The sequence below is a fragment of the Nuphar pumila genome, chromosome 2 (genome assembly GCF_984573655.1).
Source record: "Nuphar pumila chromosome 2, dmNupPumi1.hap1.1, whole genome shotgun sequence".
Taxonomy (NCBI): domain Eukaryota; kingdom Viridiplantae; phylum Streptophyta; class Magnoliopsida; order Nymphaeales; family Nymphaeaceae; genus Nuphar; species Nuphar pumila.
The window spans coordinates 128,848,384-128,863,405 of NC_143250.1; the positions used below are offsets into that span (position 1 = coordinate 128,848,384).

A 15,022-nucleotide genomic window follows, 5' to 3' on the forward strand; every position below is an offset into this window, starting at 1 on the left:
TTGGTGGTCAGATGTGAACCACTGCGGGCCGTGTAGGCCATGAACATGTGTTGTTCTACTTGTTGATTTTATTTATGCATTGCAAAATTTATTTATGAAAATTATTGGTTTTTCAAAATTAATTAATTGCACTGTTAAAATGTGTGGGCCAAGGCCCAAAGTTGGTTTTGCATGAGGATTTGCAAACCGATTCTTGTGTAAAGAACTTGAAAATTGTTTAAAAGGTAAAATAGACCAAACAATATAATTAATCTTTTTCTTGATGTCCTTTCTACAGTGTGAGAATCTTAGATAGCGATCGTGGGGGACCGTGAGGATATTAAAACTTCTTGTGCGATTGTGCCCCTGAACCCGATGTGGTGGTTCACCTCTTGACTACTGTTTTACGGAGATTTCAGCCACTTTGTCTCGCGGTGGTATTGTTGACTCAGCTGTAGTGTTGGTGTACCAAGAAAGTGACGTCAATGGTTGAGGATTTTTATTGATGTCCCGGCATTAGGTGAGGATTCCTAATGTTCCGATGGAAGGTGAGGATTCTTGATATCGGTCGATGAACAGGGGTGAAACCCAGTAATAAAATACAAATTGTGTGTTAAGCTACAACTGAGAACCTAACTTGGACTTCGAGAATTTGTGCCAGTTTTGAGTATCTGCGAGTTTAAGGAAAAGTGAAAACTAAATTTGTGTGCATTTAATAACAACATACATGCAAAAATAACTCTGATAAATAGCTTAATAAGTTATTCATGAATATTTACTGTTCAACATTAGTTCATGCATTCATGCTTATTTTGTTTCACATGATATTTGTTATTACATAATATTTTTTTTAAAGGCTTGAATGGTAAGTTGATTATGGTAAATTGTTATTGTGATATTTCTCTAAAATTTATGCATGAATTTGGTTTATATTATTTCCTTTACTGTTTGGATTTTTAGAGGAATTCGTACAAAGGACTTTGGTTTTTACCCGTATTCATAAAACTGTTTTACAGGTCCGGATGCTCCGTGATGTCTTGACTTGCTGGCTGGAGACTGTGAGCCATGTGTGACTGTTTTCTAGGTTTTTTGACATAGTGGCTCATTTATGTCATAGACGATTTTACTGTCTCTGTTTATTTGACATTATTTATTGATTAATAAGTTTGATTATTCTTCTTTGATTCAATGCACAGTCTCTTTGTGGTTTGGTATATTAAATCTCTGAGACTCCGGATCCTTGGGCTTGTTTCCGCAATTGTTTTTAAAAAAAAGTCACTATTTTTACGAGGGTTAATTGGGGGCGTTACACCCCTAATGGGCACAACCTATTACATAAAGGTGAAATAATGAAAATACCCTTAATGGGTATTACCTATGTCACATGTGTGCGGGTGCCGGTGCGGGGGTGCGGCACTTCCAGAGAACTTGGGTGCGGGGGTGCGGCAAAAAAAAATATAAATATATATATAAATATGTATATATATATATATATATATATATATATTAAGTCCAAAAGTTGAATATAAATGACCCTGGGTGCGATCAACGCTCCCAGGATCAGGTTGACCGCACTGGGTGCCAAAACCGCACGCGCACCCGCGTCGCGTCACGGCGATGCGGGTGCAGCACCCAGTTGGCCGAGTCCCTGTGACATAGGGTATTACCTATTACAACAATATGAAATATATATACATATTTATATGTATATATCTATATTTACAAACATATTTATAAGTATATATACTTATATATATAACTTAACACTTTTCTCCTCTTTATGGTTTTCCTAGTTTCTTTTGAAAAAAAGGAAAGAAGGTTCCATGGAACAGCACCTCCTTGCAAATCTTCAGGAGGAATCCTCAAATGACCACAGTTAGCGATCTAGCTTCCAGGAGTTTGAGCAGCATAGTACTCATGTCTGAAGAAAAGTGAGCTGTTCGTTGTCCTAATCCAGTCAATCTTGGTTAATCTCCGCAGCTTCTTGATGCCCCATTCTGAAATGTATTGCTTCAAATCCTTTAGGCACATATTATTAACCTCTAAACATTGGATGCTCTAAAAGCTTTGGTTTAATACAAGGTTGCCAGGCTAGGTACAGGAAGCGGAAGGGAGAAGCGATGCATTTTAAAATGTATAGGAAGCGGGAAGCGAGAATAAAAAAGTAATATAAGAGTTGAATGGGAATCAAAATGAAACACAAATACAAACGAAAATAAAAGTGACTATTCTTAAATTTCATGATTTTTTAGTATAAAAAAATAAATTTTTAACAAAATTTAAAAATGATAGCCAATTTAGATAAAGCATATGGAAGTAAGTGAGAAGTGTGAGAGAAAGCACATAAAAACCATGAAAAGTAGAGTGAGAGAACATATAAGAATAGATGAAGCGTGTGAAAAGCATAGAAGCGTGGAAGAATCGAGGTTCTCATCAAGTTTCAGAAGCTCGGAGTGTTGGGCTTCCAAAATGAGCTTCCCACCTATCTAAGAAGCTTCCGGTAACTCTGGTTTAATCCATTGTTGTGGAGCTGGAACTGAAAAGAAGTGTTTTCTCGGTTCCGGGTCATGGATCTGAAGATCCAGGACCCGTGACATCCACTTCTTCATTAATGGCATTATGTAATATTGTTTATTGTAATGAGGGGTATTTTAGTACCCTAAAATTTTGTAATCACTTATTAATATGAAGGAATACACAGCAGCCGACCCTATTGCAAAAGGGGTATCGGCTTCTCCCATCTTCTCTCTCCCTTTCTCTCTCTCTCTCTCTGTTTTTCAGATCTCGCACGTGGAAGGACCTGGAGATTCAAGATCTAACATGGTATCAGAGCCACGCTTCAGTTGAAACTGGAATCGATCTCAAAGGTACGTCCGATAGATCTGTCCTTCTCGATTTCTTCTTCTAAGTCAAGAACATATCCCTCCATTCCCTATTTTCATTTTTTTTTTGGCTTCACGTACGACCCATTTTTGTCTCCCCACATTCATTTCTTCTATATCAGATCTGATATCAATCAGATCTGAAGATAATCAGATCTGATTCAGATCTGACTCCTTCTTCCCACAGTCCTCTTTTATCCTCTTTCTATTTTTCTTTTACTTCGGTGGTGGCTGAACCTCGGTTTCCCCACAATCTTCTTTCTATCCCCTGAATAACCCAATCCACAACCTTCTACCTATCCCTTTCCTTTTCTCTTGTTTCAGTTTATTGATCTCTTTATTTCTTTCATATCAGCGTGATCTAATCACGCAGGGTCCTATTTCTCATTCTGTCACTCGCATACCTAGTTTATTGCTGTTGGTAGCAGCGTGATCTAATCACGCAGGGTCCTTTTTTGATTCAGCTGCATCCTTGATCAAGCCGATACATTCATTTTCTGTTTCATTTATATCAAAATATTCCATTTCATATACAAATCAGAAATCTGATTGACATTCAATTTCTGTTTCATATCAGCAATCTGAATTGTTTCTGCAGTCTGATAGCATCGATCTGTGTTAGTTCCTGCAAAAAAAAAAAAAAAACTGCAGGTGTAAGCAGATTGTGCTGAATACATTTTTAATTCTGTGAAACATGAATTCAAACATGAATTCACTTCCTAGTCAATCAGTTCTTTCTTCCAGTTTCCTCAGTCATCTCGTGTCTGAAAAATTAAATAATGGTAATTTCTTGACTTGGAAGAGGCAAATCATACCTTTCATTAGGAGTCAGGATCTTTCTGGACACCTGGATGGATCTATTCCAGTTCCTCCTGAGTTCCTATCACAAGAAGAAAGGGACAGCAAAGGGGAAGCTAGTACCGTATATGTTAGAAATCCTGAATTTGTGGCTTGGATGAAAAGAGACCAAGCGCTTGTTGCTTATATTACATCAACACTGTCACAAGAGGTGCTTGTAGCTATTCCAGATGACTGCACTGCCATGCAACTTTGAAACAGACTAGTTCAGACATACTCACAGGTTTCTCAGGCCAGGATTATGTTTCTTAAAAGAGAATTTCAAATGTTAAGAAAGGATTCCATGTCCATCATGGAATATTTGAACAAAATGAAGGTTATTACAGATCAGTTAGCAGTTGTTGGAAGTACAGTTTCTGATAAAGATTTGGTACAGCAAACCCTCAGTGGATTGGGACACGACTATCATATGATTGTCACTTCTCTATTATGTTTACCTGAGCTGCCCAATTTTGAAGATCTGCGTGCAAAATTGTTACAATATGAGATGAATCTAAAGGGATTTTCTGAAGAATCATCTATGCAAACTGGGGCACAAGAAGTTCTTGCTACAGGGGTTACTTATGCACGAGGACGAGGAAGCTATGATATCAAGGGAAAAGGAGCACAAGGGAGAAGTAGCCATGGCGGTCGTGGATTATTGCCTACACCCAACTCATATACCAACTCACAAAGACAGAGGCCAATCCCTACTTGCTTTCTGTGCAATAAAAGGGGGCACATCAAAGCCAACTGCTGGTTCAATCCCTTAAATAAAGGAAAATCAACACAAACTGAAGCAAAAAGAGGCACAGACAGTACAAGGACCATTGGAGAAGTAAAAGAGTTGCTGTTGTCAGCCTTAGCAGAATTGAATCTGAAACAGAATGAGCAAGGTACTTGGTATGTGGACTCTGGCGCAGCGACTCATGTTACTGGTGATGCAGGTAAGCTCCTAAAACTTGTTCCTTACATTGGTAGAAGTAGTATAGTTACTGGAGATGGATCACACCACTCTGTCTCGCATATTGGAAACTCCATCATATCCTTGCCCGAATCTTCCATCAATCTTTCAAATGTTCTTTATGCTCCTAATATCAAGAAAAACATTGTTTTAGTTTCTAAACTTGTTGATGATGTCAAAGCCTCAGTTGAATTTACTCCTTCTTCTGTTCTTGTTAAGGATCTCTACACGAAGGAGACGTTCGCTAGAGGAAAACGACAAGGCAATATGTATGTTTTTCAAGAAGATCCTTCAGCACATGTTAGCTCTGCAGATCCAAACTTGAAGCTCCAATCATCGTTACCTTCTGAAAATCCTACCTGTGTTTTTAGTGTCTCTGAAATCAATAAGCCAAATCTTTGGCATGGTCGTCTAGGTCACTGCAGTAGTAGTTTCATTGAAAAGCTTGTTTCGAATAATCTTATTCCCAAGTCAAGTCTAGGAATAAATGTCAATGACAATAAATGTTCTAGTTGTTTCTTATGTAAGAGTCATGTTTTACCATTTCATTCTATCAATAAAAGAGCTTCAAGACCTTTTGAGACTATCTGTTCTGATGTTTGGGGGCCTGCTCCAGTTGCTTCCATGTCTGGAACTAGATATTATCTTTTATTTGTTGACAGTTATTCTCGATATTCCTGGATATTTTTCATGAAACATAAATCCGAGACTTTCAAGTTGTTCCGTAACTTCCATTCCTTTGTAAAAAACCAATTTTCTGAAAACATCCTAAGTTTCCAATGTGACGGAGGAGGTAAATTTTCTTCCATTGACTTTACTAACTTTCTTCAAAGTAATGGGATAAGAAAAAAGGTGTCTTGCCCACACACACCTCAGCAGAATGGGATTGCTGAAAGGAAGCATCGCCATATTGTTGAGAGTGCGATGAGCATGATGCATGACAGTAATCTTCCGATCACTTTATGGACAGAGGCTTTTCATTCTGCAGTTCATGTGATAAATCGATTGCCCATGACTATTTTGGAAAACAAGTCTCCTTACTTGTCTCTCTTTGGTATACACCCCAACTACTATGATTTGCATGTCTTTGGATGTTTATGCTATGTTCATGTTGACAGTTCAAGGAGACATAAGTTTCAGGACAAGGCTTTAAAGTGCAGGTTTGTGGGTTATGCTGATGACTATAAAGGGTACAGGTGCTATGATCCGGTGAGCAAGCGCATCAAAATATCAAGAAATGTCATCTTCGATGAATTGAATTTTGATTGTCGATGTACTAGTTCTTCAGAATCAAAACATAGAGTTGAGGCTTATTATCCTTGGTTGAATTATGAACTTCTCTCAGGAGCTAGTGATGCTTGCTCAAATTGCATTCAAAAGGATAAGAAACTTGTGTCTACTGATGGAATGATTGATCATGAAAATACAGACTCAACTTTGAATCCAGGAAGGTATAAAGGTCTTGTCTACACTCGACGAGAAAGAGAGTCACCCACCATAGTTGATTCAGATATGGACGCTTCCTCAACATCCAACATTGTTGATACTAGAAGATCCACACGTTCTCGCCATCCAATTGAAAGGTGGGTCAGTTATGAAAATTTCTCATTAGATTTTCAACTCTTTCTAACAGCCTTGAATACGGAAGATGAACCCACAACGTTCTCTCAAGCATCAAATTCCAGAAGATGGATTGAAGCAATGAATGAGGAGATGGAAGCTCTACATGAATGTGGTACGTGGGATGTCGTATCAAGACCACCTGACAGAAACGTTGTTGGTTCGAAATGGGTGTACAAAATAAAGTATAAACCGGATGGGACTATAGAGCGATACAAGGCGAGACTTGTAGCCAAAGGTTTTACACAGGAGCAAGGACAAGATTATGATGAAACCTTTAGTCCAGTTGTGAGGATGGGGACAATCCGAGTCATACTTTCTTTACCCATTGAACACCAATGGACCATTAGCCAACTTGATGTGAAGAATGTTTTTCTTCATGGAGATTTGAGAGAAGAAGTTTACATGGAACAACCCACTGGTTACGCAGAAGGTAATCCTACAAAATATGTCTGCAGACTAAAAAGGGCGATATATGGATTGAAGCAGGCATCTCGATCTTGGTTTGACAACTTTTCTCTTGAAATACAAAAGTATGGTTTTAAGAAATCTCTTCTTGACCACTCCCTATTTATATTTAAGAACCAAGACACAATTACTCTGTTGTTGATATATGTGGATGATATTATCATCACTGGCAGTTCCAATGCGCACATTGAAGAAGTCAAACATCTCTTGAATCAGAGGTTCAAAATGAAGGACCTTGGCAAACTACGGTACTTTCTTGGAATTGAAGTTGACAGTTCCTCTGAAAAAATGACTCTCACTCAACATAAGTATACCATTGATGTTCTCAATAAATCGGGTATGAAAGACTGCAAGCCCTTGAGCACTCCTAGCGTTCTTCATCAAAGGCTTAGCTCTCAAGACGGAGATCCTTTTGATAATCCCACACAGTACCGTAGCATAGTGGGTATGTTACAATACCTCACTTTTACTCGCCCTGATATAGTCTACTCGGTGAATCAAGTTTCTCAGTTTATGCATGCCCCATGTGAAGGGCATATGGAAGCAGTTAAACGGATACTACGATATCTGAAGGGAACGGTTGGGGATGGTCTCACATATAAGCGAAAGACAAATGGGTAAAGTGCACATGAGATCACTATTTATTCTGACGCGGACTGGGCGGGAGATCCAGATGAACGCAGATCAGTATCAGGCTATTGTGTATTTGTTGGGATGAATTTGGTTTCTTGGAGTAGTAAGAAACAAAAGGCTGTTGCCAGATCCAGTACAGAGGCTGAATACAGGTCAATGGCATTCGCCACTGTTGAGGCTACTTGGGTTAGACATCTACTGACAGAAGTCAGAGAATCGATATCTCGATCACTTCTTTTGTGTGACAACCAGAGCGCCATTAGTATGTCTTTTAATCCAATCCATCACAGTCGTGCCAAACATATTGAAATAAACCAGCATTTTGTGAGACAAAAGGTAGAAGAGAAAGAGATTGAGCCTGAATTTGTTCGAACTACAAATCAAGTGGCGGATATATTTACTAAAGGATTGACAAAAGACAGATTTTGGATGTTAAAAGGCAAGTTGTTCATGATTCAAGATCATGCACAACTTGAGGGAGGGTGAAAAGAAGTGTTTTCTCGGTTCCGGGTCATGGATCTGAAGATCCAGGACCCGTGACATCCACTTCTTCATTAATGGCATTATGTAATATTGTTTATTGTAATGAGGGGTATTTTAGTACCCTAAAATTTTGTAATGACTTATTCATATGAAGGAATACACAGCAGCCGACCCTATTGCAAAAGGGGTATCGGCTTCTCCCATCTTCTCTCTCCCTTTCTCTCTCTCTCTCTCTCTCTCTGTTTTTCAGATCTCACGCGTGGAAGGACCTGGAGATTCAAGATCTAACAGGAACTGCCTACCAGTCTCCTTGTATCCTCCTGCCATTCTCTAAACACGTTTTTACCATGCTAGAGCTATCGTTCTTGGGCTATGCAACGGATCTTTTGAAGAAGTTGAACTGCTTCTTGACATCATTGTCACAGAACATTCACCTTCTCGCAAAGAATGAAAGAGCTTCCTGTGCCTATTGGTTTCCATGAACCACTTGGGGAATGGGCAAGAAATTTGTTCTCTGTAACATATAGTTTGCTTATTGTGCTTCTAGCTATATGGGTTTTCCCTTGTTAAACTTTGAACTTCTTAGCTTGTGTTCATGATAAATGGCATAGTTCTCTACATATAAAGAGTTTGATTTAAATGAAGGTTAGAATAATACAAATCACTTTTAGCTTCTTTAAAATCACTTGCAATTAACTTAAAAGAAGTTTCTCCTAGCCTCTCTAGGGGTGATACAGTAATCGTGGAGAACATGCTCCCTAGCAAATGACCCCTTGAAATGTTTCAGGTCAAAGTACCAAAAAAATATTGAAGCCTCACATAATAAAGGAGGCAACATGAAACCCATTGTTCCCAGTTGCATACGCTCAGAGAACTACATCATCACCTTTGAGACCGAGGAAGAAAAGTACAAACTAAGCGACTGTCTTACCTTTTTATTTTTCATGATCTTTTTATTCTGAAGTATCATGTGTTTGCATGCGAACTTCTTTCAGCTGACCATTCGAATGACTCCAGGTTCCCATTATTTGGCAAGAAATATCAATTGAAATTCACTGGTGATGTTTCTTCTGAAACTCACTGCTTGGTACATTTTCCCAGCTTGATCAGGTTGGCATTATTGCTGTTTCATTGATTATTATAATTCTCTCTTCTGGTTACAGTTATGGCTTTGGTAGTGAGTCGTGCTAAATATTGCAAAACAACTTCAGGTTGGCTAGAGAGGCTGGTCTGGAATATGTGGAGATTCAAAATTTGACTGAATTTTATGATGATAACAGGTATCTTATGTTTCAACATGGGCTACTTGGAGCATTTTGCTGGGGAACTTTTGTTTTCTTTATTTGTACACATGGTATATTCTTATTGTGTCTGGTGTTGAGGATACTTCTGACGCTAAACAAGTAAAAATTTTCAGGTCCATAAATTGGATAGTAATGGAATTTTCACCACCTAGAGATGAATGTCCACATACATAAATAAGCAAGATAAGCTATCCATGCAACATTGGTATTCTGCAGATTGAGTAAATATAGTTCGATTAACCCATATGTTGGTCCTCTTTTGGAACTTTGAACGATGTGTGGAGGTCTATTTTAGACTATGTGATGACCTTGTTTTCCCATCATATGTTGTTTTGTAGTCCTTACAAATTGCCATAGTGGAAGGTGTTTTAATCGTCAAGTTCATGCAGTTGCAACCTGTAGCTAATAACAGGAATGTAACATAGCACATTTGTCTTATTCGTGTAAACTTTTTTTCTTCTATAGCCATAATCTTGATTACGTCTTTTAGCCACTTGATATGCTTTGCATTGTTCTCTGTGTCCATCAGCCTCGGGCCTTGCTCTTGTAGACTTATTTATTGTGAAGGGAAATGTGTTGTATCATAGTGTCGTGCTTTATGTAAATACTTAAGAGATAAAGTTTGCTACCCTTGTGGGTAAGGACCTTCTAGTGAAATACTCCAATTCTTCTAAATTTTAATTTCTTTTGCACATCTAACCTCCAGATGTGATCTACATGTTTGATTTAGTAGAAACCGACCCTTGGATCATGCTTTTCCAACGTGTATCAGATTTTATGGGTGTCAGAAAAACCTACAACCTACAATATAATGAATTTTCAGTCCTCAAAAAATTGTGTTTTTATGCCGAAAAAATATGATCCAAGGGTTGTTGATTCCTGTTATTTTGACCATGCTGAACGCATCCATGGGGTCATTTGGTCAAAACAACCTTCTTCTATGTGTTCCTGTAAGACTAGTTTTTTTCTAAAAAAAAAAATTTGTTTGGATTCAGGTTGGATCCGACCGGATCCGGGTCACAGCCCCCCCTCCCCTGGTCTTTTTAAACCCCCCTCCAAGGGGGGTTTCTTTTTTTACAAGCCAAAACCCTCGATGCCTCTCACCCCTCCCATCTCTTTCCTGAACTACCCCTGAGCACGACCCGACCTCGACCCTCTCTAGCCGGGATTTTTTGCACGCCGAACCCCCTCCCGCCTCTTTTCTCTCACCGGGGATTCTCGCATGTCGGCTCACTCGCGCCTTCCTCTCCTCGACTCAGTCTCCCCCCCTCGTCTTCTTCTTCCTCTCATCGGCGCACCCGGCCCCGACATCGTCTCTCTCCCTCGCCAGAGCAGGTACGTTCCCCCCCCCCCCCCCCCCCTCTCTCACTACCTCTGTCATCTCTCTCCCTCTCTCCTTTTCGGTAGTAGCGGCACCGCCCCGATGCCGCTACCCTGCCTGAGCCGCAGCACTACTCGGGTGCCGCCCTCCCTCTAATCTCTCTCTGTTTTTCGCCGGCAAACCAGAGCCACCTGCAATGGTGGCTCTTTTCTTTCCACAAAAAATGGCTGGCTGTCCATTTTCCGGCCGGTGTTTGTCTGGAAAATGTCCAAATAATTTTTTTTAAATGCTTTTTCAAAAAATTAGTTGGTCAGCCGTTTCTTGGCCGGCGCCGTGCCACACCAGCTCGGCCATTTCACAGCCGGTGGTTGGCTGGAAAATAGCCGGCCATGGTTTCTTTTTTTCTTTTTTTACTTTTTGAACATATCTGGCCATTTTCTAGTTAGCCACCAGCCAGGAAATGGCTGCCCCTGTGTTGCCCGGGAAGGACGACACTAGCCAGGCCATTTCCTCGCCTGTTGCTGGCTGGAAAATGTCCCCCTTTATTTTTATTTTCTTTTTTGGTTTTTGTTGACCCAAAACCCGAGAACTAGGTTTTTGGTCACCCAAACAGCCCATTATAGTTGGTTTTTGAGAATTGAAGCAAGACGTGGTTTGCCAAAAACCAGATTTTGGCCTCTGTCATCCAAACAGTACCTTGGAGAGCAAGGGGCATCAGATTTGAAGCCTTGAAGCAGCTTAATTGTGGTGATGCCTTTAAGTTGCTGACGGTTGCAAAAGGTGGAGATACTGGCAGGTTTGGGTTGGATTTTTTCAGTTTTACTAGAGGAGTAAATGTCAGATTTATTGGAGTTTTTTAAATATTTTCTGAGTTGTTTGAAGGATCTCTGGTCAGATTTGAAAAATGTTTGATTCTGGTCAGATTTTTAAGATTTTCAGCTTCGGATTTGGTTCATCTGGGTTGTTTTTGACAAATGGGCTTGAGAAACCAAGTGTTGTGTAGTGAATTTGAGTATATTGACTACTTAGAGTTTTGATAGTGCTTTGGGTGAGAACTGGCTGACGACAGGCTGGATTCTGCTTATTTTGTTAACTGGTGCTGAAACTTGGTTGTATGAATCAGTTTTGTGTGTTTTGAGATTTCGATCATGGTTTGCTGTCTTTAGTTGTGATTTTTCTGGTATATTGAATTTTTTGATTAGGTGCTTAGGTGGTTTGAAGTTGAAATTATGGAGAAGGCAGGATGTAGCTGTCAATGTATATACATAGGGGTATTTTAGTCTTTTTGTACATAAGGGTATTATTGTCATTGTACACTATTTTTCGATTTTTATTTAATTTAATTTTCTTTTATTTTTACTTTTGTAATTGGTAGATTAGGGAAGGGCTTAATGGTCTTTAGACCATAGCGCCATTGGGATCTCCCCAACGGCTCCCTCTTGTCTCTTTTGTATATAAAGGGGTTGAATTTCTTAGAGCATTTTATGAATAGCATTTTATATTTTTTATGTGTTGTGTGCCCTTAAGTGGCTGATTTGTGTGACTCTTGTGTTTGTGTAATTGACCCACAAGTGGTCCTTGTGATTGTGTATGTTCATAAGTGTCATTTGAATATCTTTTGTATTTCGTTACATGCCATCATAGCCTTGGTGCTCTATTGATGTTATTGAGGCATTTAAGAGACTCGTGAGGAGAGCCTTGGGAAGCGTGCATATAAACCTCACTTCAAGGTTGATGCTTGTGTGGCTGATTCTTTGAAGATTGGAAGAGTTTGTCATATCAAAGTGTGGAGCATTGCCAAACTAAGTATCTCTTACTCTTGTTGGCTCTATGTTTTGTTTTTTCTTTTTAATTTATGGGCCACCGCCATCAAAAGATTCCTAATCGGAAACGGCTTGTTGGAATATGTTGATGGTTCCTCAATGGAACCTCAACTTACTCTTACAAAGACCTCAACCAAAAATGATGAAACTATTAAAGAAGAGGTCCTTAAAGGAGAAGAGAAACAAATGCTCTCTTAAACTATAAGAATGCTATGAAAGAATGAAAAATTGGGCATACTAAGGTACTTTCCTTGTTTATGGGAAGTATGAGTGAGGACACTTGTGAGAACATATTGAAATTTGAAAGAGCCAATGAAGCTTGACTCTTTATTAAACAAACATATACTCAAAATGATATTCCGTATAGATGGGAGTTGCAAGACAAAATACACACTTGCAAACAAGGAAAAAAGAGTCTTAGAGAGTACCATGAGACTCTAAAAAGGTTGTGGGATCAAATAAAAAAAACAGAACCTATTTAGGAAACCCCAAATGATTCCCAACAAAGAAAGAAACAAATCTTAAATGAGTAATTTTTCTATTTTGTGAGGGGTTTATGACCCGAATTTGAGCAAAAGAGGAGCAATATTCTCCATAGAAAGCAACAAGAACTTCCACCTATTCATGAAAATTTAGCCCAAGTATGCATGGAAGAAACAATGCTAAAAACCCAAACCGAGGCAAAGGAGTCAAGGATAATGTTTTAGCCGTTTCAAGACCGGGTGCTAATTCTCATACACATAAACCTACACATTTCTACAAGAATAACTTTGGAAAACCACGGTCTTTTTCGAGAAAAGGAGATGGAAAAAAGAAAATTGTTTGTTACTATTGTGGGGAACCGGGACACATCAAGCCATATTGTCCAGAGTTTAAAGCTAAAGAGGAAAGGAAGATCGCTTCTGTTGGTACTTCTCAAGTCGACAAAGAAAACTCAAGCAAATCCATTGGAAACATGTCACTATCTCAATTGATGAAAGCTTTGCAACGTCTCCTCAAGGGTTCCTCTACAACTGGAGCCGTCGTCTCTACTTCTTCCCCCCCTGGTATGACTCATTGGCTCATAAACTCTAGTGCTTCTTTTTATATGACCTATAATGGTTCTATGCTTACGAATTATAGTATTGATTCAAGTAGGAAAAATGTTTTCACCACGGATGAAACCTTTCTTGATGTTGAAGGCATTGAAAATTTTGATAAGTAGGAAAAATGTTTTCACCGCGGATGAAACCTTTCTTGATGTTAAAGGCATTGGAAATTTTGATGTAGATGGGTCTTCAATGTTAAAACCAAGAGTGATGGAACATTAAAAGACATAAAGCCAGACTTGTAGCTAGTAGCCAAAGGGTACTCACAGGAATATGGGATAGACTACGATGAAACCTTTTTCCCAATCGCTAGAATGACCACTGTTAGGATACTTATAGCTGTGGCTGCTATTAGGAAATGACCTATCTACCAAATGGATGTCAAAAATGCCTTCCTTAATGGAGAATTGAGGGAAAAAGTATATATGGATCCACCACCTGGGTATGATATTCCGAAAGAAAAGGTTCTTTATCTAAAAAAAGCTTTGTATGGTCTCAAACAAGCACCGAAAGCCTGGTATGATCGCTTTCTTCTGTTATGACTAATCTTGGATATTTTTCATGTTATACTGACACTGTTGTATTTGTTAAGAAATCTGTTGCAGATATTGTGATTTTACTCCTTTATGTTGATGACATGATCATAACAGGAGGAGATAAACAAGGAGTAAATCATATCAAGAATGTACTTAAACAAAATTTTGAAATGACTGATTTAGGTTTTCTCGTATTCTTCTTGGGGATTGAAGTAGCTTATTCTTCCAAAGATATTTGTTAAGTCAATCTAAGTTTGGTACTGAGATTATTGACAGGTCAGGCCTAACTGCCGAGAAGAGAGTAGATACACTCGAAGTCATCAACTAAAAGATGAAGATTGATGATGAAACCCCATTGGACGATCCCATTCCATATCGACATATGATCAGTGCCTTGACATACTTGACCATCACCAGATCAGACATATCTCATGTAGTACACACTGCTAGTCAATTTCAACAATCTCCTACCTCAGTTCATATGAGTGTTATGCGTATTGTTAGATATTTAAGAAATTTTGTTAACAAAGCATTATTGTTATCTTCCTCTTTCCTGTTAAAATAGAGGATGCATATGGATCTCGATCCAGATCCATACGCACGTCAATAAAATAGTCCATACACACTATGCTGTTGACGTGTTTTTCATTAATGACATTTCTGTAATATAGTCCCCATTGTAAAACTGTTTTAATATATAACGATTAGGGCTTGGTGGTTGAGTCAATTTTTGTCGCCCCAACCATTCTGCATCTCTCTCTCTTCTCTATTTTTGTTTTTTGTGCAACTCAACTATGGTAAAGACCTCTCACGACATCTCATATGGTATCAGAGCTTCGGTTGCGGAACCCTACCAGAAGAATGTTCAACGAGATCTGAAGAAGGAGGTTTTTTCTTTGATTCATCTTCGTTTCCTGTCATACTATCTTTTAAATCTGTCGGTAAAATTTTTGGTACTCTTTTTCTTAAATCTCTCAGTGAATCCTCCTTGATCCTTTTTCTTTCTGCTATACGTCATTAACGTTCCTGTATTCTGATTTTGTTAACTTCATGCATGCTATCTGATTCTTTTCCCTAATTCCAT

The 15,022-nt window shown here is 38.9% G+C and overlaps 1 protein-coding gene across 2 annotated transcripts in view; it reads left to right on the plus strand.

Moving 5' to 3' along the window:
• LOC149847083 (S-adenosyl-L-methionine-dependent methyltransferases superfamily protein) overlaps positions 1-15,022 on the plus strand; it is a 164,680-nt gene that overhangs the window by 71,804 nt on the left and 77,854 nt on the right. Inside the window, exons 6-8 of one of the 2 annotated variants that reach the window (XM_089996802.1) lie at positions 8,654-8,773; positions 8,884-8,976; positions 9,078-9,146. In XM_089996802.1, the coding sequence (XP_089852928.1) occupies positions 8,654-8,773; positions 8,884-8,976; positions 9,078-9,146 (282 nt within the window). The remainder of the gene's footprint in view (positions 1-8,653; positions 8,774-8,883; positions 8,977-9,077; positions 9,147-15,022) is intronic. The other variant, XM_089996803.1, reaches the window with a different exon arrangement.